We start from the raw sequence: 24757 nt of genomic DNA on the forward strand, positions 1-24757 counted from the left end.
GTCACATTCCCTCCATCCCAATATTAAAAAGTATGTGAGATTAGAGTTACTGTGTCTTAATTGTATATAGTGTCTATAAGTAAACAGTGGATGGTATATTTCTTCCGGTGGGTGTTCAAAGTGTGTGTCAGTTTTTTTATTTTTCTTTTAGTATTTCCCAGAACCTTTGTATGATGGAAGAGGAGGAGTTTGGGAAGGTTCTGATGGTATGTTTTCATTTTATGTGAGGTTTCACAAAGGTCCTTCTGTCATGATGTCTGTAAAGTTTATAGTAAGGAAAAAGCTGGAGAAGGTTATAAAAAGAAAAGAATTGGCAGAGCGTTTAACCTTATCCGAGAAACATTATAAAGTTTAGTGTAAAAAATACATGGCACAAACTAGACACAACTATGTTCAGCTGTCGTGCCAAATTGAGCTACCAGAGGTGGAGGAATTGTAAGAGAAGTTTGTGAGAGTCCAGCTATAACACTTACAGCATTTCAGAGCTCTTTTGGTGAAATGAGAGAAAGTGCCAACATTATCTACAGCACTTTTGGCCTCTTTTGGTGACTGTTTAGAAGAAAGCAGCTTTTGAGGCCAGCATTAAGTCATGTCTTGAGTTTAGAAGTCATCTAATGAAACTTGAACACTTTTGGATGGACTTTCTGTGGTCTGGTGCCACTGGTAACACACCCTGGTGTGGCTACTTCGATACGTAGAGTGTGAATTGAAGTCAACAATAAAGCACATTTGCATAATGCCAGCCTATGGTCTTCATTGGCTGCCTGGCAACAACGTCTGCTTTGACGGCCTCAAACACTTTAGTTGTAGCTGAGACTGGAAGAGTTTGGTTCTTGTTTTCAACATATCGAGAATGTGAGAGGTGCTCTGACAGCAAATCCACTTTTCATGAACTTCCAAAGGACAAGGACTCACGCTCAAATTGATATGGAAAAACTGTAGCCATCATTACTGTTTGTATCACTGTGTATCAAGTGCTGATATAATGATATATATGCTGATAAATCAGATATAGTAATGAGTGTTTGGTTTCCGACATGTGCTGTAAGCAGTCGACCACTCACAACAGACTGAGCCATCCGACCAACCAGAGCGGACTAGACCAATCACAACAGACTGAGCCACCTGGCCAATCATAGCCGAGTAGACTAATCACAACAGACTAAGGGGGTCGCACACCGGACGAGAAGCGCAACGCTGCGTCTAGGACAAGTCGAGGTTTCACACTCCGGACGCGCACTTTCTCAGTTTATGGCCAGCAATATTATGTTTTTTTATTATGATTTGAGAATCTCACCTGAAAATTCGATAACATCAGCAATTTTCATTCAAGCAGCTGGTTTCTGTAAATGAATGTTAAACTAAATGTATATTGCAGCACAGGGTGAAGTCAGTATGTACATCAATGACGATTTGAGACAACTATAATGTAAATTTAATATAAAACTATGTAAATGGATTTCTGTGGCGCGGCAGGATTTTGAACAATGTTCTGAGCCGTAGCTGGGCGCCGCGGACAGACGCAGAATGGCACCGCCGGTGTGTGTACACCCATAGAGAATAATATTTTCGAATTTTATAGACTTGGCGCTGCGCAATGCGGCGCTTCTCGTCTGGTGTGCGACCCCCTTGAGCCATCTGACCAATCAGAGCAGAGTAGGCCAATCACAACAGACTGGGTCATCTGACCAATCAGAGCAGAGTAGACCAATCACAACAGACTGGGTCATCTGACCAATCAGACACTGTGACTGTGTCTGAAAGCTTAAAAATGCTGCCTCCGGAGGATGGATTTCAAGGTAGGGAGACAAAGGCACCGAATCCAATGTTCGCTTCACTTCTTGACTCCTGAGACCTTCATCTGATCAATTTCTGAAGGCAGCATAGATGGATCCTTCACTGCCTTTGATATCCCACAATCCTGTACTTTCCATTCTATGACAGTTGTGCTAAAAAAGAAGGATGGCATCTGAAAGTTGCAGTTGGTGGTCAGTTTGTGTGTAAAAGTACATTTCTGTGATTTCTAGTGATAAATGACTATTGTTGTAATTAAATATTCTTTCAGTTTTCACCAAAGCTCGCTCTATCTTGTTGCAGATCATTAAACCGTTAGACTGCCTCAGAAGTCTGTCTGAAATCAGTTTCGTGAGGCACATTTGTGCGCAAACACTGCCTGCGAAGTCGTTGCCTGAACCCTGCTGTAGATTGAGCTGGAAATTGCAGTCGACGGAATCCATCCAACTAATCTGGTGAAGTAGGAACACAGTTGCATAGACGAATGAGCCAAAATTCAAGTGTGCAAAGCTCACAGGCACACAAAAGAAGACTCTAAGTCTGTCACACTGGAGAACTGAGTATTTGTAAGTCTAAATATATATTCTAAATCAAAAATCTGTTTAGTTCTTTGGGAAACTAAAGGGAGCAGGTACACCTAGTGTCCATAAGAGCCTAAATGCAACGGCTGAAATGGCGTCACTTCACAGATCACACTTTTAAAGGGATAGTTCACCCAAAAATAGAGTACTTGGAGGACATGGAGCACTTTTGTTGTCTTTAAAGCTACATTTCCACAGCTTCATTACCAGAATCTTGTGATTGGGAAAAAGTTGTACAATAGCATTCAGATTTTCTAAGGTCAAGCATCATCCTTGGCCAGTGGGAAATTGAACAGCATTAAGTAGCATGATATATAGTTTGTACTTTATGAACTGTGTTGTCTCTGATCACACAGGAGCGTGTGGTAGTGGAAAACAAACACTGGTTGGTGGTGGTGCCGTACTGGGCGACGTGGCCCTTTCAGACGCTGCTGTTGCCACGACGACATGTACTGCGTCTCCCTGACCTCACGGCCCAAGAGAGAGACAGTAAGACTTACTTTTTTCTATTTCTTTTTAAGGAATGTGTGGCATATTTTGTTGGAGTTTATTTTTGTTTCAATTATCCAGTGCTTCTTCAAGGTTTAAAATAATGACTAGTGTAATAATGGTATTTATTTATTTATTTTTTTAAACTTCTCATTCATGCATTTGCCAGTGTAGCTGGGTAATTAAATAAATAAATTCAGTATAAATAAATTAATTAATTGAGTATAATTTCTTTAATAACTTTTCTCACAAATAATAATAAATAATATATACACACACACACACACACACACACACACACACACACACACACACACACACACACACACACACACACACACACACATTAATGCTCTGCAGTACACAGTGTATATAAATCTCAATAGCACAGATCAACAAAATTTACTGTATTCGTTTTTCTTTTGGCTGTGACTTTACAGTCATTCCATTTGTACTGAATTATGATGATGTTTTTTGTTTCCTCACGGACAAGTTTATTTTGACGCTGTAAATTCTGATAGTCACGATGAGAGCCGCAGGAGAGAACTCACTTTTATTAACTCCCTTTGGTTTGCTGTCTGTTCTTAACATTTCTGTCTGAACCTTTAAATACTCCTCGCTGTATCTCTTCCTGAAGTCTGCTTTTGACAAAATATCTCCTTAAAACCTCACGTCTCCTTGTCACATCGCCCAGTGCCCTTTTCCCGCGTCGGACTTGACACACACATTGACACACACTCATACACACACTCATACACACCTACGCACCTCTCAGATGTTATTAAAGTTGCCCTGTCAGTGCCAGAAAAAGTAAAAGGAGAGACTTTCCAAGCTGTGACACCAGATAAACATTCACCTCCTGGATACGCGTCTCTCACGCTCGCTGGCTTAGTTCTGACAGACTTAATCCAGTATGTAAATAAACGTCAGGGAAATTACCGAGTGGGTCAGCTGTTGTCAGAAAGAGCGGCAGAGAACCACGCTAGATCACAACCCCGCTTTGAGCCTGCCAATTATAGAGACCCGGTTGACATCCTGAAGCTTTGACACTCGAGGGCTGCTGTTTGTTTTCATGATAAAGCACTGTTTTGAATTGTAGTTTGAATGGTTGATGATGACACATGTTGAATCTATTGTGGCATCTGCTTTCTTTCAGGAATCTATTTCCTTTTATGTTACGTTTGCGGAGATAATAAACCAAACGGTAATCCAATTGTATGTATACAGTGTTCTCAAAATGCTAGCAACGGACAACCAGTCATAATGTAAAGAAGGCTTGCTTCTTCAAATATTCATGAGCTTGGGAAACAATTTCAGACACTGTATTTGGTTTCAGTGCTTGAAGGAAACATGAACAGTGGCGACAACTGCATAAAGCCTGATCCACTTTGAAGCTCATTCTGCCAAATCTGAATGACATATAAAGCAACCAGTTTTTATTTGACATTAAGTGGTGTGTTTATCTGAAATAGTTCATACCACAATAATATAATCACAAATTAAGTACACTTAATTGTATTGGTACAAATTTAAATACTGTACTTGCTTAAAAATATATTAATATATTATTATGTACTTTAAGACAAGAAGTATAACATTAAAAATCAATTTAAAAGTTATAGTCTAACCTACATATATCATATCAAATCATTGTTTTAATAATCCATAATTTATTCAATAATGTTAATATTTTATTTTTAAATGCATCTTCCAAGTAAACTTGGCAAATGCTTGTCAGTACATTCAGCAGTACACTTATTTCAAAGACAGTAGAGTTATGAAATTGCATATACTGTAAATATGTACTTATCTTCTACTTAAGTGGGTCGAAAAAAGTTAATTGAATTTAAGATAAATACATTTTCATTAAGGTTCCTATAAAATTGCATTCAGTATATTCGTGTAAAGTATATTATTTCCGTAATAAACGGATAAATAAATAAGTTCTTAAAAGAAATGTTGACGTGTACACTTTGTTTACAAGGGAGAACACTGTGGGATAAAAGGGTGTTACTCCACAACTGTACAGAAAACACATAAGAAATTAAGTTAAAACATAGCTATATGGCTAATCATTTAAAGTGTGAAAACTGTATTGATCAATGACACAACAGCGATAGTTCAAAATCTACTGACTATTGCGTTCAACAGACTTTCGTCAATGTCAGTAGGCCTGCAGTACACTTGATAACCCAGAAAATCCTCAAATAATGCATTTCATTATTTGAGGACCATTTGAGACCATTTGCTCACTCTGTCTGATATATGCACATAATAATGCATCAATCATGCTGATGAACAGTATAATGTATAATGTAGATGAAAATAAGCCTCATCGGCTCTTGTTTAACATGGAGATTGGGAAATTGTTTCGAATTGTCTCCGAGCTGTGACGCTCTTCCATTGTTCCAGTTGAAGACACTGCCTAAGGATCACAGACTTCCACCCTTGCATGTAATCTATTTTATAGGCTGACAAACCAAACATTTCCCTGAGTAAGTGCCAGAGCTCTCAGCAGTTTTTAGGCCAACTCTTTCAAACTCTTTCAGACCAAAAGGCTTCATTTGAATGCATAGATAACTCATTTTGCTCAGTTAGCACACGCTTTCTTATTCGAACCACAAGAATTATACTTGCATGTATACTCTGCAAATGAACTCGAGAGTTGGTCTGAATACACTTGGATTTATGTTTACAATAATTTGGGTGTTACATGCAATATTGCAATCAGGCTTACTTTACTAGGATTGTCTTCCACTCTGAACTGAATTGACTCTTTAAAATATTGAATGTGTGCTCAATTGCATTGCACATTTGGATACGCCTGGTTGTAACACTCTTCTATATCAATTGATCATCATTTTATGAATAACTGCTGCCACAAGTGCTAGAAATTGCAGGTGGTTAGTGAACAAGATGCTTTTTTTTTTGCTTAAATAACATTTACAAACTTGGAGCAACTATTAAGTGAATTCACCCCTTAGCGTGAATGGTAAATGGATCCAAATGGTAAAAATCCAAAATGATCAAAGGTTTACCTGTGCATATTGGTATGCAAAGAGAGATTTGTAACTACTAAGCCACACCATGCCATAAAGGTGCAAATACCCCAAAGCAATATTTTGAGAATATATATTGTCAAACTTGTTGGACCAAGATGTGTGATGCTTGTTTTTCGCTCAGCTGTTCCACTATCAAAGTTTATTAAATCTAAGCCCTGATTTTACTGTCATTATTTGTTAAATTACCAAGGCAGCTGTTGTTTTGCTGCGAAAAACAAGCTTGTATTCACCAGCACGTCTTGAAATCATGAATCACTCTTGAAGGACAAATGGGATTTACTGACTGGAGCGGTCAGAAGGAAGCTCCTTTCTGAAACGATACATGTTGTCATTTCATTTAGCAAGGAAGACGCAAAATCATCCATCTTAGTTTTGGTGGGTCTGTGTGTGAGTCTAGTTTTGTTTGGATAAAAAACAAAATGAATGCACCTCCTGGCCATGAAAGGCGTCTGGGTGAAGTGCATGGTGTCTGTAATGAAACCAGGCTGGATAAAACCCAAGCAATATTGGTGGAAAATTGAAGTCAGTTCTTACCGGTTCAACCTTTTTATTGTTCACTCTCTTTCCTTCCCCACAGGTCTGGCATCCATAATGAAAAGACTCCTGACGAAATATGACAACCTCTTTGAGGTCTCCTTCCCCTATTCAATGGGATGGCATGGTAAGAGAATGCATCTGATATTACAATCAAGAAAGGGGGGGGGGGGGGGGGGTGTTGACACTTGTCTTGCTTCCATGGAGAACAATACAAATGAGGCAGGGAAAGATGCTCCCTTCCTTTTTTACTGCCCTGCACTCAGTAATTCGTAGTATTGTCTGCGGTTCAGCGTTGCATGTCAGCCGTGCCAAACGGTTCAAGAATGGATGTTAAAATGACTCGCGGCATCAAGTAAAACTGTCAAGGTGTTTTGGGCAAATTGCTGTGGACTAAGCTCTCTGATGGCTCTTTACTCAATTCTGCAGAAATGTTTTAAATATTTTTCATTGATAATGGGAAATGCGGGCGTGACTCATCTGAGGCTGATGAATTATTCATGAGCAACATTACTCTCTGGGTAATTACTGTTGTGTGCTCTTCTTAAAGAGCTGCTGTGAATGTAAACTCTCAGTTATGCTGGGGGGTGTGGCTGAACTGAGAATGTTGAAGAAGCTTAAGACGGATGGAAGGACGGACGGACAGACAGACAGACCTAGACAGATAGATAGACAGACAGAGAGAGAAACAGATAGATAGATAGATAGATAGATAGATAGATAGATAGATAGATAGATAGATAGATAGATAGATAGATAGATAGATAGATAGATAGATAGATAGATAGATAGACAGACAGACATACATAGACAAACAGACATAGATAGATAGATAGATAGATAGATAGATAGATAGATAGATAGATAGATAGATAGATAGATAGATAGATAGATAGATAGGCAGACAGACAGACAGATAAACAGACATAGATAGATAGATAGATAGATAGATAGATAGATAGATAGATAGATAGATAGATAGATAGACAGACAGACAGACACAGACATAGATAGACAGACAGAGATAGATAGATAGACAGACAGACAGACAGACAGAGAGAGATAGATAGATAGATAGATAGATAGATAGATAGATAGATAGAGAGACATAGATAGATAGACAGACAGACAGACAGACATAGATAGACAGACAGACAGACATAAATAGACAGACAGACATAGATAGACAGACAGACATAGATAGATAGATAGACAGACAGACAGACAGACAGACAGACAGACAGACAGGCATGCATAGATTGACAGACAGACATAGATAGATAGATAGATAGATAGATAGATAGATAGATAGATAGATAGATAGATAGATAGATAGATAGATAGATAGACAGACATAGATAGATAGATAGATAGATAGACAGACAGACAGACAGACAGAGAGACAAACAGACATACGTAGATAGATAGATAGACAGACAGACAGACACAGACATAGATAGACAGACAGAGAAAGATAGACAGACAGAGATATATAGATAGATAGATAGATAGATAGATAGACAGACAGAGAGACATAGATATATAGATAGATAGATAGATAGATAGATAGATAGATAGATAGATAGACAGACAGAGAGACATAGATAGACAGACAGACAGACATAGATAGACAGACAGACAGACAGACATAAATAGACAGACATAGATAGACAGACAGACATAGATAGATAGATAGACAGACGGACGGACGGACGGACATACATAGACAGACAGACAGGCATAGATTGACTGACAGACGGACATAGATAGATAGATAGACAGACAGACAGACAGACAGACAGACAGACAGACAGACACAGACATAGATAGACAGACAGACATAGATAGACAGACAGACAGACATAGATAGACAGACAGAGATAGATAGACCGACAGACAGACAGACAGAGATAGATAGATAGATAGACAGACAGACAGAGAGACATAGATAGATAGACAGACATAGATAGATAGATAGATAGATAGATAGATAGATAGACAGACAGACAGACAGACAGACAGACAGATAGATAGATAGATAGATAGATAGATAGATAGATAGATAGACAGACAGACAGACAGACAGACAGACAGACAGACAGACAGACAGTTAGTTAGTTAGTTAGTTTTGGTTGTTGAAATAATAAATAAACAGTATGTCAACTGTCCATATTTTGTTATAAATCTGAATAAATATATATTCTCATCAGGCCACAATGGTCACTGTCAAAGATGCGCTTGTGGTGAAGAATCACTTCATGCCTGTAGTAGAAATGATATCAGAGAATGATTGACACCTTCTGCTGTGCTCTGGCCCCTGGCTGGCCTTTCAGCAGCGGGACGAGGGTCTGCCACGGGACGACGCACACAGGGCCTGATTTAATCTCAAATCTTGTTATAGCCTCGCCCGACCAGCCACTGCACACTCAGATGATTCTCACAGTCGCTGAATGACAGCTTTAGTGTCTGGCCACAAATCTGACACCTGTCGCCAGTAATCCTGCCAATCTCTGACCTGTCGGAATGCACTGAGCATTTCCCAGCCTGCATTGCCTGGAATTGACTTCGCCATCATCGGTCTCCAGTATACACCTATAGGACGGCTCGATGAAACAGATTCTTTGACTGTCTCTTGCTCTTTCTAACGTACACTTAAAGCCCACAATGTTCATTATGTCTTGATGATATAATCGCCGGCACTCCTGCTGGATTGATCACATCATTGACGTGCCCGGCTGTTGTTTTACCGTCATCCGTCATGTAAATGATAAATTCGCTTCATTCGGCTCGCGTTTGCCTGGCAGTCGAGTGTTTGCAAGCTTCCACCTCGCTGTTACAATTAGCAATGTGTGAATTTAAGAGGGAAGAGAGCGATAACAAGACACTTCTGCCATCAGTGAATATACAAAGGGCTTTATTGTGGTCTGAGGCCACACACACACACACACACACACAGACACACACACACACGTATTAGAAAGCATTAATTTAATGTGCAGTTTGACAAGGTTTTGCTTTGCAGGAAATAAGAACTGTAGTAGTCTAAGATGAGTTTAGGTTTTTAATTAACCCTTAGGGGTCTGAGGTGTTTTCTGGGTCCTGGAGGTGTACTGACATGCTCTGACATTTGTGCTTTTTTCAGTTATTTATAAACATGTAAATGGCAAAGGTGTAAATTCACTCTATATAGCACAAACGGGTCTACCGTAATATGTGAGCAACATGTATGTACATGTTTGTATTTTTAAGATAATAATGTTTATGCGGTGGTTTGTAAAAAAACAAAAAACAAATGTCACTGAAATAAGGTCATAAAACCCATAGTGATTATTTCTTCACAAGACGTTTGAAAATTGTATCACGTAGCCAAGAATATTTGCTCCAAAACTATGTGAAAATCATCCTGCATACTCATTTAGATAAGACAATATATTGATTTAAAATTTGCATGATGTGTTTTGTGTGAGAAAGCTTTAAGCGAGGAGGCGTGAATCTCTTATTAATATGAATGCATTTTACACCTGAGAAAGACAAAGACCCTCCCCTAATGGCCCTATCAGGTGTTATCAGGCCCGATCATTATGAGGAGCCTTGCGCAAAGAATGGCTTTTAGATTGTCTGGATTTATTTACAACACAACATAATCCAAAGATACACAACACAGGACAAAAAGCACATTAGTAAACACACTGATCTAAAGACAAAGACTTAAACAGTCACACACCTTTGTGCCATTCCTGAAACATAGTAGCCTACATACCTCTCACGTCCAAGGTGTTTGACTTTTCATTTTACCATGTTCATGTACAGAGACTCATGTGAATGTTGAAGTCAGCATGACTCATCCAGTGGCATCTGGTCCCTTTCTAAAAAATAAATAAATAAACAGCTGTAAACATGTTGATATCAAGACAAACTATAGGGCTGCACGATTCTGGGAATACATTTTAGATTTTTCACTCACACACACACACATAATATATATATATACACACACACACACACACACACTGCTGTTCAAAAGTTTGGGGTCGGTAAGATTTTTAATGTTTTCAAAAGAAGTCTCTTCTGCTCACAAAGGCTGCATTTATTTGATTAAAATACAAAACAAACCCAGTAATATTGTGAAATAATATTTCAAAGTAAATCAGCTGTTTTCTATGTAAATATATAGTAAAGTGTAATTTATTCCTGTGATCAAAGCTGAATTTTCAGCATCATTACTCCAGTCTTCAGTGTCACATGATCCTTCAGAAATCAGTATAATATGATGATGTGATGCTGAAGAAGCATTTTACATTATCATCAATGTTGAAAACAGTTATTACATTTTTATTTCAGGATTCTTTGATGGATAGAAAGTTCAAAAGAACAGCATTTATCTGAAAAATAATCTTTTGTAATATTAAACACTACCGTTCAAAACTTTGGGGTCAGTAAGAATTTTTATTTTATTTTTGGGGGGAAATAAATAAAATAGATCAATACTTTTATTCATCAAGGAGGAATTCAATTGATAAAAAGTGACAGTAAAGACATTTATAATGTTACAAAAGATTCAATTTCAAATAAATGCTGTTGTTTTTAACTTTATGTTCATCAAATAATTCAAAAAAGGTACACAACTGTTTTCAACATTGAAAACAATCATAAATGTTTCTTGAGCATCACATCATGCTCACACGATTTTGTAAATATACACACGAACACCTAGTTTGTTGTGCCTTGTATATAGGCATGTGTAGTGCTGGATAAAATAATAACAATAGCCTAGATAGCAGGCAGCCTATAAATCGTTAAAAAATATCACTTCAGTAACACTACACTAGACAAACATATATTGTTTATAATATGTTACTTCAAATATTTCTATTCGTTATGAAATGAGATGAGTTTGGCTTTAAGCCTAATGTGTGGCGTGTTTTGCTTTTCAAACACACCGCGTGACTCAGACCCAAACTCAGCGTGTGCAGCGATCGAGCCGCTCCAAACTTTGAAACATTATTGTTACATTATACATCTACGGTTGAGCAGATATCCACAAACACAGTATTTAACAGTAAACACAGGTCTAAACATTAAAATATTCACCATATTAGAATAAACACTCATACTAGCATACTTTGTATCTCATTTCATAACATTTTAGGCTGGCACCAGTTTAGTAGCTACAATGTAAAGTTTATGCAACAATGAAACGCTTACTATTAAGTCTCTTACCTTAAAAATTGTCCTCATAATCAAAAACGTGTCCTTCTGAGGTAAATCCAAGGTAAATCCACGGCACAAACAGTCTTCCAAACTGATGAAAAGTAGAGAAATACTGGAGTCGCCGATTCTCTGTTTCGAGCTGATGAGGGCGTTAACAGCTCTGCGTTCCCTCATGTGGATCATTTGAATGAGAACACCTCGTGCGCGTGGGGGTGTGGTCAAATTAAAGTTAATGAGCTTGGGCTGGAGAAACAGTACATGTCGTTGCTTTCATACGGATTTCTTAAACCGAGAATATTTGTTTTTGATATAATTTATTTAAAAAAGGAGACTTCAAGCTTTGTAAAGACATTACTTTCATGTGTGGGTGGCAAGTATTGTATGAGGTACAGATCATTTTCTGTCGCGTTTCAGAATGAACTACACATTAAGAGAGAAGACAGAACGTGCATCATGTTTTTTTGCTTTATTTACGAAAAACACAACTTTTTGTTTTTATTATTAGTGTACACAAAAAAAGAAGACATTTAACAGTTTTTAATGATGTATAACACTTGCCTGTATGACAAAAATGTACAGAGTTATTTGAGTTTCTTTTGCACTGATAAGAAAAAAAGCGAGACTATTGCGCCGGCGCGATAGCCGACTCCAGGGGTTAAAGGAGTTGCTGGGTAGCAGGAATATAGTGTGAGTAACAGGGGAAACTCAGGTCATGGCGTCCTTGGGTTTGTTCTGATTAAAACCTTGGCACTGAACTACACATTTTTAATGTTTAAAATCATACCTTTTTTCTGCATTTGGATCCCCCCCCCACACACACACCTTGTTTTAATGGTCACATTAAAACTGCCTAAATAACTTTTTACCATGCCTTCATTATTTATTTTTTGCTTTGTTTAAAGGGATAGTTCACCTATCATCGTTTACCCACTCAAATGTAGTTCCAAACCTGTGTCTTTCTGTCTTAAACTAAAGACAGATTTTACGGTTTAACCTTTGTCCCAGACCTTGCATTTCAAAGCTTAAAATATGAAAATGTATCATAAAAAAATGAATTGTTAAATTGTTTTAAATGATAATAATCTAAACAAAATGTGATTATATAAAGTGATTATATATAGATTCATCACCAAAGCTGCATTTATTTGATCAAAAATACTGTAAAAACAGTAAAGTTGTGAAGTATTATTACAATTAAAAATAAACATTTATATGTGAATATATTAAAATGTAATTAATTCCTGTGATCAAAGCTGAATTTTCAGCATCATTACTCATTGGTGGGGGAAAGTATGGTGAGAGTGAAAGTATGTTTTAAGGTTTAAGGAATTGTATTTTCTAGAAACTTGCGCTCTGCTAACGAATGTCGTCTTGTGGTACCATCTCAAAGAGGCACAAAATCTCTTTCTCTGACCTTTACCATGACTGTTCCCTGTTGGTGGAATGATCTGCCTAACTCAACCAGAGCTTCTGAGTCAGTAGCCACTTTCAAGAAACTGCTGAAGACGTATCTTTTTCGACAGCACTTGATTCAGTAGTACTAACACTTTCTATTCACTTTCTCTTCTCTTTTCTTCTCTTCTCTTCTCTTCGCTTCTCTTCTCTTCTATTCTATAAAAAAAAAAAGCACTAAAGTTAAACTGAGAGGGGTTATAGCACTTGCGTATTGTTGTCCTACTGTTAGTTTAACTGCTTCTATTGTTCTCATTTGTAAGTCGCTTTGGATAAAAGCGTCTGCTAAATGAATAAATGTAAATGTAAATGTAAAAGATTGCAGGAGTTGCATATTTGCATAGTTCTACGGTTCAAAACCAATGACCAAAACTAGCAGCCGCTCAACTTCCTGAAAAACATTTATGCTCAGCTATTATATAGTTTATATATAAGTCTATAATACAATCCAACATCTCCAAATCTGCTCATAGCTTTATATAAAAAGTCAGTGAATGGAGCTTTAGATAGTGAGCAGTTTGAGTACTGAATCACTTCTGGCTGAGAACATTGCCTTTATTCTTTCATACTGTAGGAAAAAGCTGAACTTTTCTCTTTAATACACTGTGTGCACAGGTTTTCATTCAACCAGGCCATTGTAGGCGTCTTTGTTAATTGATTGAAAACCATCTGGAAATGGTTTATCTGAATGGATAAACCAAATCCAGATGCTTTTGACCAAATCCATCCAGACGTTTCCTAATGTGGGTGTTACATCCAAAAAAAAATGCCTTCTTGTCATGCTCTCCCCATTTATGTTTCACTGACCCATATCATTTGTTATGAATAACGAATGTTAACCTTTTCAGTTAAAAAAACATAGAAAGGAATCCAAATGAAGTCCATTCAAGGTCAGAATTCACCTTTGTATTACACACTTCTTTTTACTTAGACAGCTTTGCTTGGTTTGATGGCCTTTAGTAATGCCAACTAAGGCAAACATCACCAGAACTATTGCTCATACTAAAGTAGGCATTTAACTCATCTCGCACTCATTTTGCTGATGATGATTGATTGATTGAACATGATTGATACCTCAAATTGCACAACTTTCTGAAGAGAGGAGTTTATTAATTTTCAATTTTTTTAAAAGTATTATTATCTCTTTATTTTTATTTTAAAGTGTCCCTAGTATGCTATTTTAAAGGTTCCTAATTTTTTTTTTGGAGTCCCCTACAACAGGTGTACATACATCCAATATTTAAAAAAAATACACAATGCATATCACCTCTTTTCTCACAGTTTCTGAAATGGTTCAATCAAGGATTCAGTCTCTCTAAAACCCTCCTTTAAGATAGTTTACTCTGTTCTGATTGGTCAGATGGCTCAGTCTGTTGTAATTGGTCTACTCTGATCTCATTAGTCAGATGGCTCAGTCTGTTGTGATTGGTCTACTCTGTTCTGATTGGTCAGATGGCTCAGTCTGTTGTGATTGGTCTACTCTGTTCTGATTGGTCAGATGGCCCAGTCTGTTGTGATGGTCGACTTGTCCAGTTAATACACAATGATACAATATGCGATGGTGTTGGTTTTACCGTCTCAATTCTAGTGTGAGTCATCATCCTTTGGAAGTTCATGCAAAGTGGATTTGCCTTCCGCAGCACAGAAACCAGCGTCTTCTCGACATGTTGACAACATGAAGACATAGGCTGACATAATGCAAATTTGTTACAAACCTACGTAGGTTCAAGCAGGAAGTAACTGGAATTACTGACGACTCGTTTCTTTGATCTTTGAAACATTTTACATTCAGAAACAGCTAGGGGTGTCAAAATTAATCGTTTTGGCGGTGCACCGCGATGCAGATGAGGACGATTCGGTATCGGTTCAGTAATAGCCCATATCCGGTTATAATGTACTGACGCATTTCTTACGTCTTTGGAAGCTCAAGTCGGCGGCGGTGTGAACTACTATATTCAAGTAGGTTTGGCCTCTTGTTTATTTTGGTTTGTAATTTAATTTCATGTTTATACATTTGTCAATATTTAAATGTTTTACAAGAAAGTACACTGCACTAACTATTTAAGTACACTCCCTGCATTATGCACTTTTAGTACTTACTTTTGTGTGTTCTAATCTAATGCTGCTGTTATCTTCTGTGCCGAGACTTGAGTTTTATTTGATGTTTGATGCATTCAAGAAGCGTGTTTTTTGAGGTAAAATTAAAGGTTCAGTTCATATATCTGACTACTTGTATTTATTGACAAAATTGTCTACATGCGAAGCAAAATTGAAAAATAAGGATGCAGTGCATCCTGCATCGTCAATGCATCATGATGCATCGAGATAATCGAATCGAACCGAATCGATGACTTGATAATCGTAATCGAACCGAACCGTGAGACCAGTGTAGGTTCACACCTCTACAAACAGCCATATTACACACTACATGAAAGGTAATATCCCAAGAAGCATAATAGACACCGCTTCCGATTTTTGCCTTCCGCATGAAAACAAACATAAGTAAAACTTTTGTAAAAATTACCTGTAGCATGCAGCACCAGTCATATTTTGTTAAGAAAGTGTAAAAATCCAGTTTTATTAATTTATTTGAAAGCCATCAGTCTCAATTCTTTATGACTTTTTAATAAGGCCTAGTGAGGGATCTTTAAGCGCATTTGACAGGGTAGTCAGAGGATATATGAGTGGAAAGATGTGCTAAGGATGGCTGTGATGCTTCTGTTGGCCAGACTTCTGCTGTACTGGGGCAGAGCGCCGTATGACTGTCACGTCCAATATCAACACACGAGAACTGCCCTCTCTCACAGCCAATAAGTCTTGCTGCAGAAACCTTACTCAGCACTGCCCGTGGCCTAGAGAGTATTATAAATCTGATTTATAACTGAAGGAATAAACCCAGCCAGGTTTAAATTATTCAGTCATGTATCATACACTAGTCGCCTTTGCCTTTTATATATGTTGGTTGAATAATGCAGACAAGATTATTAATTTCTTGGTGAATTGGATTTGTTTTCTTTTTCATTATAATACTCCTCTGTGTATTTTAATCTCTTTAACTGGATTTTTGCTTGATGGATTTTCGTATAAATATTTCTCAAAATGCCACTTGCACAAATATTACAGTATTAAATGGCAAATTATTTGAGAAATGCAAACAGAGGATCTTAAACCACAGTCATTCATCAAATATAAATTAATATTATTTGTTCAACTACATTTATGAACATTTATGCATATGCAGAACAATTCATCATGTGGATAGCTATGAACTAATTGATGTTTTGAGAATGATTTTTAAATGTTGTTTAGCATTGGCTTCTTCATAACAACTTAAAATGTGCTTTATACTGTCATCTATTAATAATGCCTTACTGTTTTGAGTCTGTTGTTCATAACTCAACTGTTGCACCATAGAAATCAAATCATATGCTGCTCCTTTTATTTCTAAAGTAATTTATTCACTAGGTGGACAGAAACAGAAATTACAATGTAAAATATGTACAACTTTTTGAGGTTGGAATTACTCATAGTTCAATACTCAATGACTTCAATGTGGATATGTGACCTGATATCATTTTTTAGATTTTAAAATTAAATATTTAATGAAAGGATAATTATAGAAGATGAACATCTCACCTATTGATTAATATTTAATTTAATTCATTAATATTTATTTATACAACTAAAAGGGTTGAAAAGTCTATTTAATTGAAGCATGATCACCTGTGTTATGCTTGTATGTGTATATACATATATATATATATATATATATATATATATATATATATATATATATATATATATATGTATGTACATATACTGTATATACTGTATACACACACACACACACACACACACACACACACACACACACACACACACACACACACACACACACACACACACACACACACACACACACACACACACACACAAGCATAACACAGGTGAATATATATATAAAAATATATATATATATATATATATATTTGTGTGTGTGTGTATGTGTGTGTGTATTCATTTTGTTTTATTATTGTTGTTGATTAATAATTCAATTTAATACTTCTATAAATATCTTTTTAATGCTCTTAGCTAATGCTCTCTCTATATAAATGTATTCATTGATTTAATAAGTAACATTTAAACTTATTAAAAATAAATGAACTTAATTATTTATCAATGTATCTTTTGGTTTGCATCTATCACATTCCTAATAAAAAGCAAATTATGCAATTTTATGAATACAGTACCTTTCAATCCTGCATGATTACTTAAAAAAAAATCACGTTTGTGTCACGTTATAGTGTATACCATTACACAAATCAGAAATTCATAACATGATACAATAGATTTTGGTCATGCCACCAATCCATATTGACTATCCAGATTTTGCTCAACCTGTTAATTGTCCCAAAGCAAGCAGTGATCTGATAACAGATGATAATACATTAATTCTCTCAAATACTGCAAGATATAAGACTAAATTAGATGTCAGGCTCTGCTACTTGCAACCTTAATTGAAGTCAGATGCAATGTGTGATAACACTGTGAAGAGGCCACATGAGACCGGCCAATAGTGAGACAGTACATCATCTCGCCTCCCATCCCTTCATCTTTAAGAACCTAATTTAATGAAATTGTCATGCTTTCTGATTTTCATTCTCCAGCTCAGTGATTTCTCACACTCCCCCTATAACCTCCTTCTCATTCTCACTCCCAACAGATACAAAAAATAAATAAAAAAACATAAAATATAAAATTACAGAAACAACATAACATGAAGTACTGGGTTCAGTCCTACAGAAGATTTTCATGATTGTTCCACCGATGTCAGCTCGGGTGCTTTAATCTCCAGCTGATAATTGCGAGGAGCAGTCATCTGTCAAATCCCTCTCCTGCTCCTTAACAAAAGGAGTGAGTGTAGTCGAGCTTTGCAATTATTTTAATGGCAGTAATGGAGCCTGTGAAATCAGCAGAGATGGTCCATTAAACAATTGCAGAGAAAAGCAATAGAAGTTTTGAAAGATGGACTTTTACAGTCTTCACACTGGGAAGAACAAGATGTGAAGATGTCAGAGATGAGCAGATATAATGACCGCTGGTAAAGTGCGCAGACGTTTGTGCGGGATCTTTGCGACCAAGATGTTGAATACTGGGATGAATTGATTTTTCAGAATCTACCAGGTACGGTGTTGTTAAGAAACAAGCATTCAGCATTTATAGATTTACTTAAAAGTGTATTAGAGAGCGAAACAGACATTTGAGATGTAGAGAAGATTATCACAGTTTAAAAAGAGATGTCTTATTATCGTGGATTTGCCTGTAAATGCCTTAGGCACTTCGATCTGAGGACCATCAAGGTCATAGATGGAAAATAAATGAAACCCTCTGAAGTGAAGGACAAATGCTCTGACGACAGATAAGAGAACATACCTTGACATCAGATAACCTTTAGAGCGCTGGAGAAAAATGGATAGGACCTTTCTCACTGTGTCCGCAGACCAGATAGAGAGTCAAACTCTGTTAGATCAGTGTTTCCCAACTGGTTTGTTTTCTCAATATTGTACCACATTTTTTTTTTTGGCCCTTTTCACACCAAGAAAGATAAATAAGATTACTGTTACGATAACTATAGCATTCACACCAACACATGGTAAGGTTCTGTTCATTACAAGCTGTAAATGCTCGAGCTCTTTAAAGAAGGGTGGATTCTGATTGGCTGTTGATGCTTTTATCATTCATCAACTGGAAAAAAAGGAATTGTGAAAGTGACTCTGATATCGTTCCTATGTTTTGTTGTCATTATGGCTGTGGACTGTTATTCCTTTACATTTAGAATGATTTTTTATTGGCATGTAGAACTTTTTTTTTTAAAGTTCATTGCCTTTGTTCATTTTTTAAGTTTCTTATGATGGAAATTTTATTGTAATGTTGCTGTTACACTGTCTTTGTCATCAGAGCTCTTTATTGATTGTGCTGTAATCAAAATACAGGGAAATTGTAAGCATTGATTCTTATTTAAGTTCAGAGTAAAAAAAAACATTAGGGAAAGAACATGGTTTAACATTATTATAAACTTTAAGAAAATAATATCTTATATAAAAAAACTTTTGTTATAACATATTTCAGTCTTAAGGTCCTTGCACACTGAGTGCGGAATTTTCTTCTGCGTTTTTTCGTATTTGTCATCCTAAAAAATCGTCATGCACAGGAACCTTGCACACTGGAGTCTGATGCGTATTCATTAATCTGTAGCAAAACAAATTCGCAAAACGATACAAAATCTTCAAGCAATAAGGATGATTTTGTTGTCCTCTCTCTTCTTAAAAAGACAAATAGAATGAGGAAATATGGTCCATCCAATCCTAAAATTGCGTAGAGAGGGATTATGCACTTGTAGGAAGAAATATATTCACATAAGTTTATTCATAATTTGGGGCTTTTGTTCCATTATATGCAAATTAATTATCCTCTTTGAACCATTTTAGAATTTATAACTGTTGCTTTTGTGGTTATGCTTCTTATGCATGCATGCAGTGTGAAACTTTATTTCAAATAATTTCAAATACTCTGTTGTTTGTTTGGAAAAGTGTGTGTGTGATGATTTCTGTATGTTAGCTATAGTTGGTGATGAGAATGACGCACATATGAGGTCAATCATGTAAAGTGTTCACTATATGACAGAGAATGAGAAACTGAGCGTGTGCAGGGCTATGAACTTCCCTCGTGTGCTCTTGGCTTTAGCGGTTGATCTTTCAATAGCCTTGAACTCATCTGCAGAAACTGTCAAATCCTCTCCTTCAATTTAAAAACTAGATGTGTCACTATAGTCACTTTTTGAGAAGTGACAAGTGACACATCTGAGATTGAGAAATTGCCAGATCTACAGCCATTTTTCCCCCAGTCACATAGACCATTTCATTTGACAGTTTTTTTTTCTGTCAAAGGAACAGCTAGTTTGAAACTTTCAAAGAATTATTTGTCTTGAAGTTCTAGCATTCAGTACTCACTGTGTGGTCCAGCTAGTTTAAGTGTATTCAATTCTATTCTGTCATAAAGTTGCTTCTTCGAATATCTGTTGAAGTAAATCATCAGAAGAGGATCGCTTTTAGTTACCCACCATAACCTCCTGCCTCTTATCCTTCGTCCCCGGGATCCACAGGCCATTTCATACCTGACAAATGAATTATCCTCATAAAAAGGATGGCATCGTCCCTAATATGCCATGGTCAGGCTTGTCTGAATAAGCAGCCAGGCATATTAAATCATTCTTACACAGATATTAGGGCTATTCTGTCAGAGAAACACTTAAAACACCAGGACGGGCTGCAGTTTTCTCCATGCATGTCGGAGGCCTGAAACATTTAAATATTCTGTTCTATTTGAGATTCTGTTGTTTTGTGTTATTTTTATATTTAATTCACTTTTCTACTGTCTGAATCACGTTTGTCAGCATGAGTCAAATTGAGCCCAATGACTCAGATATGTTTTACATCTGTGCAACCTCCTAAATAACAATGCGGCTGCATCGGAAATTGCATACTTCCCTATTATATTCTAGGCGAAAAATACGTTCACATTATTTTACATGAGATCTTAAAAACTGAAAGTTTTTCAAACTATGTTTCATCTGTTTTAAAACATTTATCACATATCCTTGGACTAAAGATCTGAACATGGCCTTGATCAACCTTCAAGGGGAAATTTAATTTAAATGATTAAAATTTCTGATCTTTAGGCAGTCACTCTGTTAAAAAAATCTATCTAAACAAAATATAAGAATTCAAGACCTGTTAAAAAAAATAATAAAAAAAATTACAGTATTATACAATAATTTAAATTGTATTTTTAAAATTTAAAAGAAAATAATACTCACAAATACCTAATTAATAATATTTTTTGGAATTCCAATGGAATAATGTAAAGTGGAATCTTCTTGATTTGGACAACTTTATAAATGTATTATTACGCTATTATGAAGCTATATTACAACACTTTTTTCATCGTTAAAACCGTTGTAAGGAGAAGAAATTTTCCCTTAACTGAAGAATTAACAACATATGCCTCATATGTATATTAATAATATAATTTCATAGCGCTCACATTTGTTCATTGATGTGCCATACACTCAACTAAAGATGGCATCTCTCCAAGGTGCCTTTTAGTAAAGATGTCAAGTCTCAATTGGAGCTAGAGCTTAGATTCTCTGCCCGAGCCCGACCCGCGGGCCGGGACGATATTTCCCGCCACTATGCTCGGGTCGGGTCGGGCCCATGATCAAGCACGTCACGTGTCACGCGCAGCGTCTCCTCCACTCGCACACTGTGCTGTATTGTGTAACTTAAGTGCAACATGGAGCTTGAAGAAGTAAAGAAAAAATTAAAACAGGAGAATTAACTTTGAGCAAGTATGAAGGAAAGTCGGGGGTATGGAAATATTTTAAACTAGTTGTGGGCAGTGACAACATATGTGTTGGCTTTGTTGAGTACAAGTGCGGCATGCTGCTAGAGAGTCTGTACGTGTTGTACCCATTAAGTAAGCGCATTTAGTTTCATATTTATTAAAATATTATAATGTTAATTTTTTCCATCTATGTTGATTATGAAAGTGAGTAGATAGGACAGAGTAGATAGGAGGATGCGCAATATCAGGAGGCATGGAGTGGTTCAGGCATGATTTTGATCATTCATTATGTTTTGTTTTGTAGAAAGCCTTTCTTTAAAGTGAATTTCGTTTTGTATAAATTGTATCTTAATTTTAATACATTTTTCATCAACCAATTGCTTGGATTTAATAAATAAGAAGCAAATATAGCAGACAATAATCATGACATGTAGGCGTCGGCGAGCCGCGGTCACCGTAGCATGTGAACTGGAGCCATCTCATCATAAATTTAATCAATTCTCGGCACGCTTGTCACCGAATTTACAAATTCACATCTTGCTTGTTGCACGCTCACATATGTCGAAATAACATTACTAATAATAATGAATCTTTAAGAATATTTGATTGAATGCTGAATGTTGTGCTTGTTCAATTTAATAAAATTAAAACTTTCATTGTGATAATTAAAAGAATTGAATATTAAATATTAAGTGGCCAATTTTTGCACATTTATTAATAGTATATATATATATATATATATATATATATATATATATATATATATATATATATATATATATATATATACAGGTGCTGGTCATATAATTAGAATATCATCAAAAAGTTGATTCATTTCAAGAATTCAACTTAAAAGGTGAAACTAATATATTATATAGACTCTTTACATGCAACGTGAGATATTTCAAGACTTTATTTGTTATAATTTTGATGATTATGGCTTACAGCTTATGAAACCCTCAAAATCCCAGAAAATTAGAATATTACATGAAATCACACAGTAATTACACAGGAATACCATGGTCATTGAACCAGGTTTTGGTTCTTTTGGCAGTGTGGGCAGGTGCAAATCCTGCTGGAAAATGAAGGAAGCATGAAGTGCTCTGAAAATGTCCTGCTAGACGGCTGCGTTGACTCTGGATTTAATAAAGCACAGTGGACCAAAGTCCTCTTTTCTGATGAGAGCAAATTTTGTATCTCATTTGGAAACCAAGGTCCCAGAGTCTGGAGGAAGAATGGAGAGGCACACAATCCAAGATGCTTGAAGTCCAGTGTGAAGTTTCCACAGTCTGTGTTGTTTTGGGGAGCCATATCATCGGCTGGAGTTGGTCCAATGTGCTGTCCACTCAACGCAGCCGTCTACCAGGACATTTCCAGAGCACTTCCTGCTTCCTTCAGCAGACAAGCTTTATGGAGATGCTTCCTTCATTTGCCAGCAGGATTTGCACCTACCCACACTGCCAAAAGAACCAAAACCTGGCTCAATGACCATGGTAATCCTGTTTAATTACTGTGTGATTTCATGTAATATTCTAATTTTCTGGGATTTAGAATTTGTGGGTTTCATAAGCTGTAAGCCGTAATCATCGAAATTATAACAAATAAAGTCTTGAAATATCTCAGTTTGCATGTAATGTGTCTATATAATACATTAGTTTCACCTGTTAAGTTGAATTCTTGAAATAAATCAACTTTTTGATGATATTCTAATTATATGACCAGCACCTGTATATATAATTGTGCAGCTCCCCCCTGTCAATGGTCTAGCATCCATTCAGCACCTGCGTTAAAAAATGATCTGGCGTCGCCCCAGGTTATAACATATTAAAAATGGTCGGGTTTAAATTGGGCTCGGGCTCATAATTACAGTTAATGTGTCGGGCCGGGCCAGGCTCGGACACAACGTGCACAGGCTCGGGTCGGGTCGAGGTTGATTTTTTGGGGCCCGATCTAAGCTCTAATTGGAACTGAGAGCAGCTTACAGAAGTGTGTGTGAGAGGAGGATACGGCTGAACAGAAGTTTGGCTCTCAATGCTTCCCTTTACAGGGGCTGGGAGGAACCGAGAGAACATGGAAAATCAATGTTTCAAGGAATTGTGCTCGACATTGAAAGCTTCATTAACAACGTGCTTCAAGAAACACATAATTGTGAATGAATCAACGCATTTATCAACTCATTTTCATTAGAGCCTTCATAAACTGGTAGAAATAGTTTACACAAGTAACATGAATCTGTGTTGAGAGACAATTAGAGTCAGTTTGGAGGAATGTTACCTTTAATAATTATGATTTATATTATTGTGTTAGTGCTAATATCCATCCATCCATATACTTATTTGTGTAAGATTAATAATCATGGAAATAGCCTGGGGCAGGGTAACTAGTGTATGGCTAAAAAAATATGTAATATTCAAATTCTTTTGATTTAGAAAGATATTGTAAGCAACAAGCATGTACTCAAATTATCTGTTCATATTAACTAGTAATTTGCGAGAACTATATTATTCTGTCTCAGAGTTTATATTGGAGATACAATGATAGTACATGCAAATTTCACAAATGAATCCTCATCGCGATACCACCTTCAAATACCTTTGTCCCTGATATAATCCAAATAGCTTTCTTTTCCCAAAAGAACCCCCCATATTGGCCTGATTACATTTCAAACGCAATGTTTTTATAAGACCATGCCATGCATAGTAAAAAAAGAAGAAGAAGAGAAGTCAACAATAAAAGCCCTAGAGATGAGAATTGACATTTCTCCTAAGCTTTGCATCATGGGTATGAAGCCTCAGATTAAGTTGGGAACAAACTATTTTTATTAGGCCTGTTTACAAGCCACAGTCTGTCAGGGATGGGTGAAGGGATGAGGCAAGGACTCAAGAATGCAGATATCAAAAATAAAACAAAACAAACAAAAAACTACCATGTGGGGGGGGAAAAAAACATGACTGGCTGGACAAGGCAAGGTAAGGCAGGAAACAACTGGTAAACATGACACACAAGGAGAATAAATATAGAGAGCAAACAAAACAGATAACGAGGAAGTACAGGTGGGGAAAATTAACCAACAATCAGAAGACAAGAAGGGCAAGGTTATACAGTAGACAGGAGAGCACATGGCACGTAGAAACAAACATGTACTCAATTAAAACATGACACAAACAAGCAACCAATGAGAGCTCTCAGAGACTGTGTGTCCACACAAAACATGACAACATCAAAGCTTGC

General features: G+C 36.6%; 1 protein-coding gene across 1 annotated transcript in view; it reads left to right on the plus strand.

Moving 5' to 3' along the window:
• galt (galactose-1-phosphate uridylyltransferase) overlaps nt 1-24757 on the plus strand; it is a 133676-nt gene that overhangs the window by 93319 nt on the left and 15600 nt on the right. The window contains exons 8-9 of the mRNA XM_077243233.1: nt 2732-2864; nt 6504-6587. Of these exons, the coding sequence (XP_077099348.1) occupies nt 2732-2864; nt 6504-6587 (217 nt within the window). The remainder of the gene's footprint in view (nt 1-2731; nt 2865-6503; nt 6588-24757) is intronic.

Source organism: Siphateles boraxobius, unplaced genomic scaffold, assembly GCF_051911475.1.
Source record: "Siphateles boraxobius isolate OS27281-9 unplaced genomic scaffold, OSU_SipBor_1 25, whole genome shotgun sequence".
In the NCBI taxonomy this organism is placed as follows: domain Eukaryota; kingdom Metazoa; phylum Chordata; class Actinopteri; order Cypriniformes; family Leuciscidae; genus Siphateles; species Siphateles boraxobius.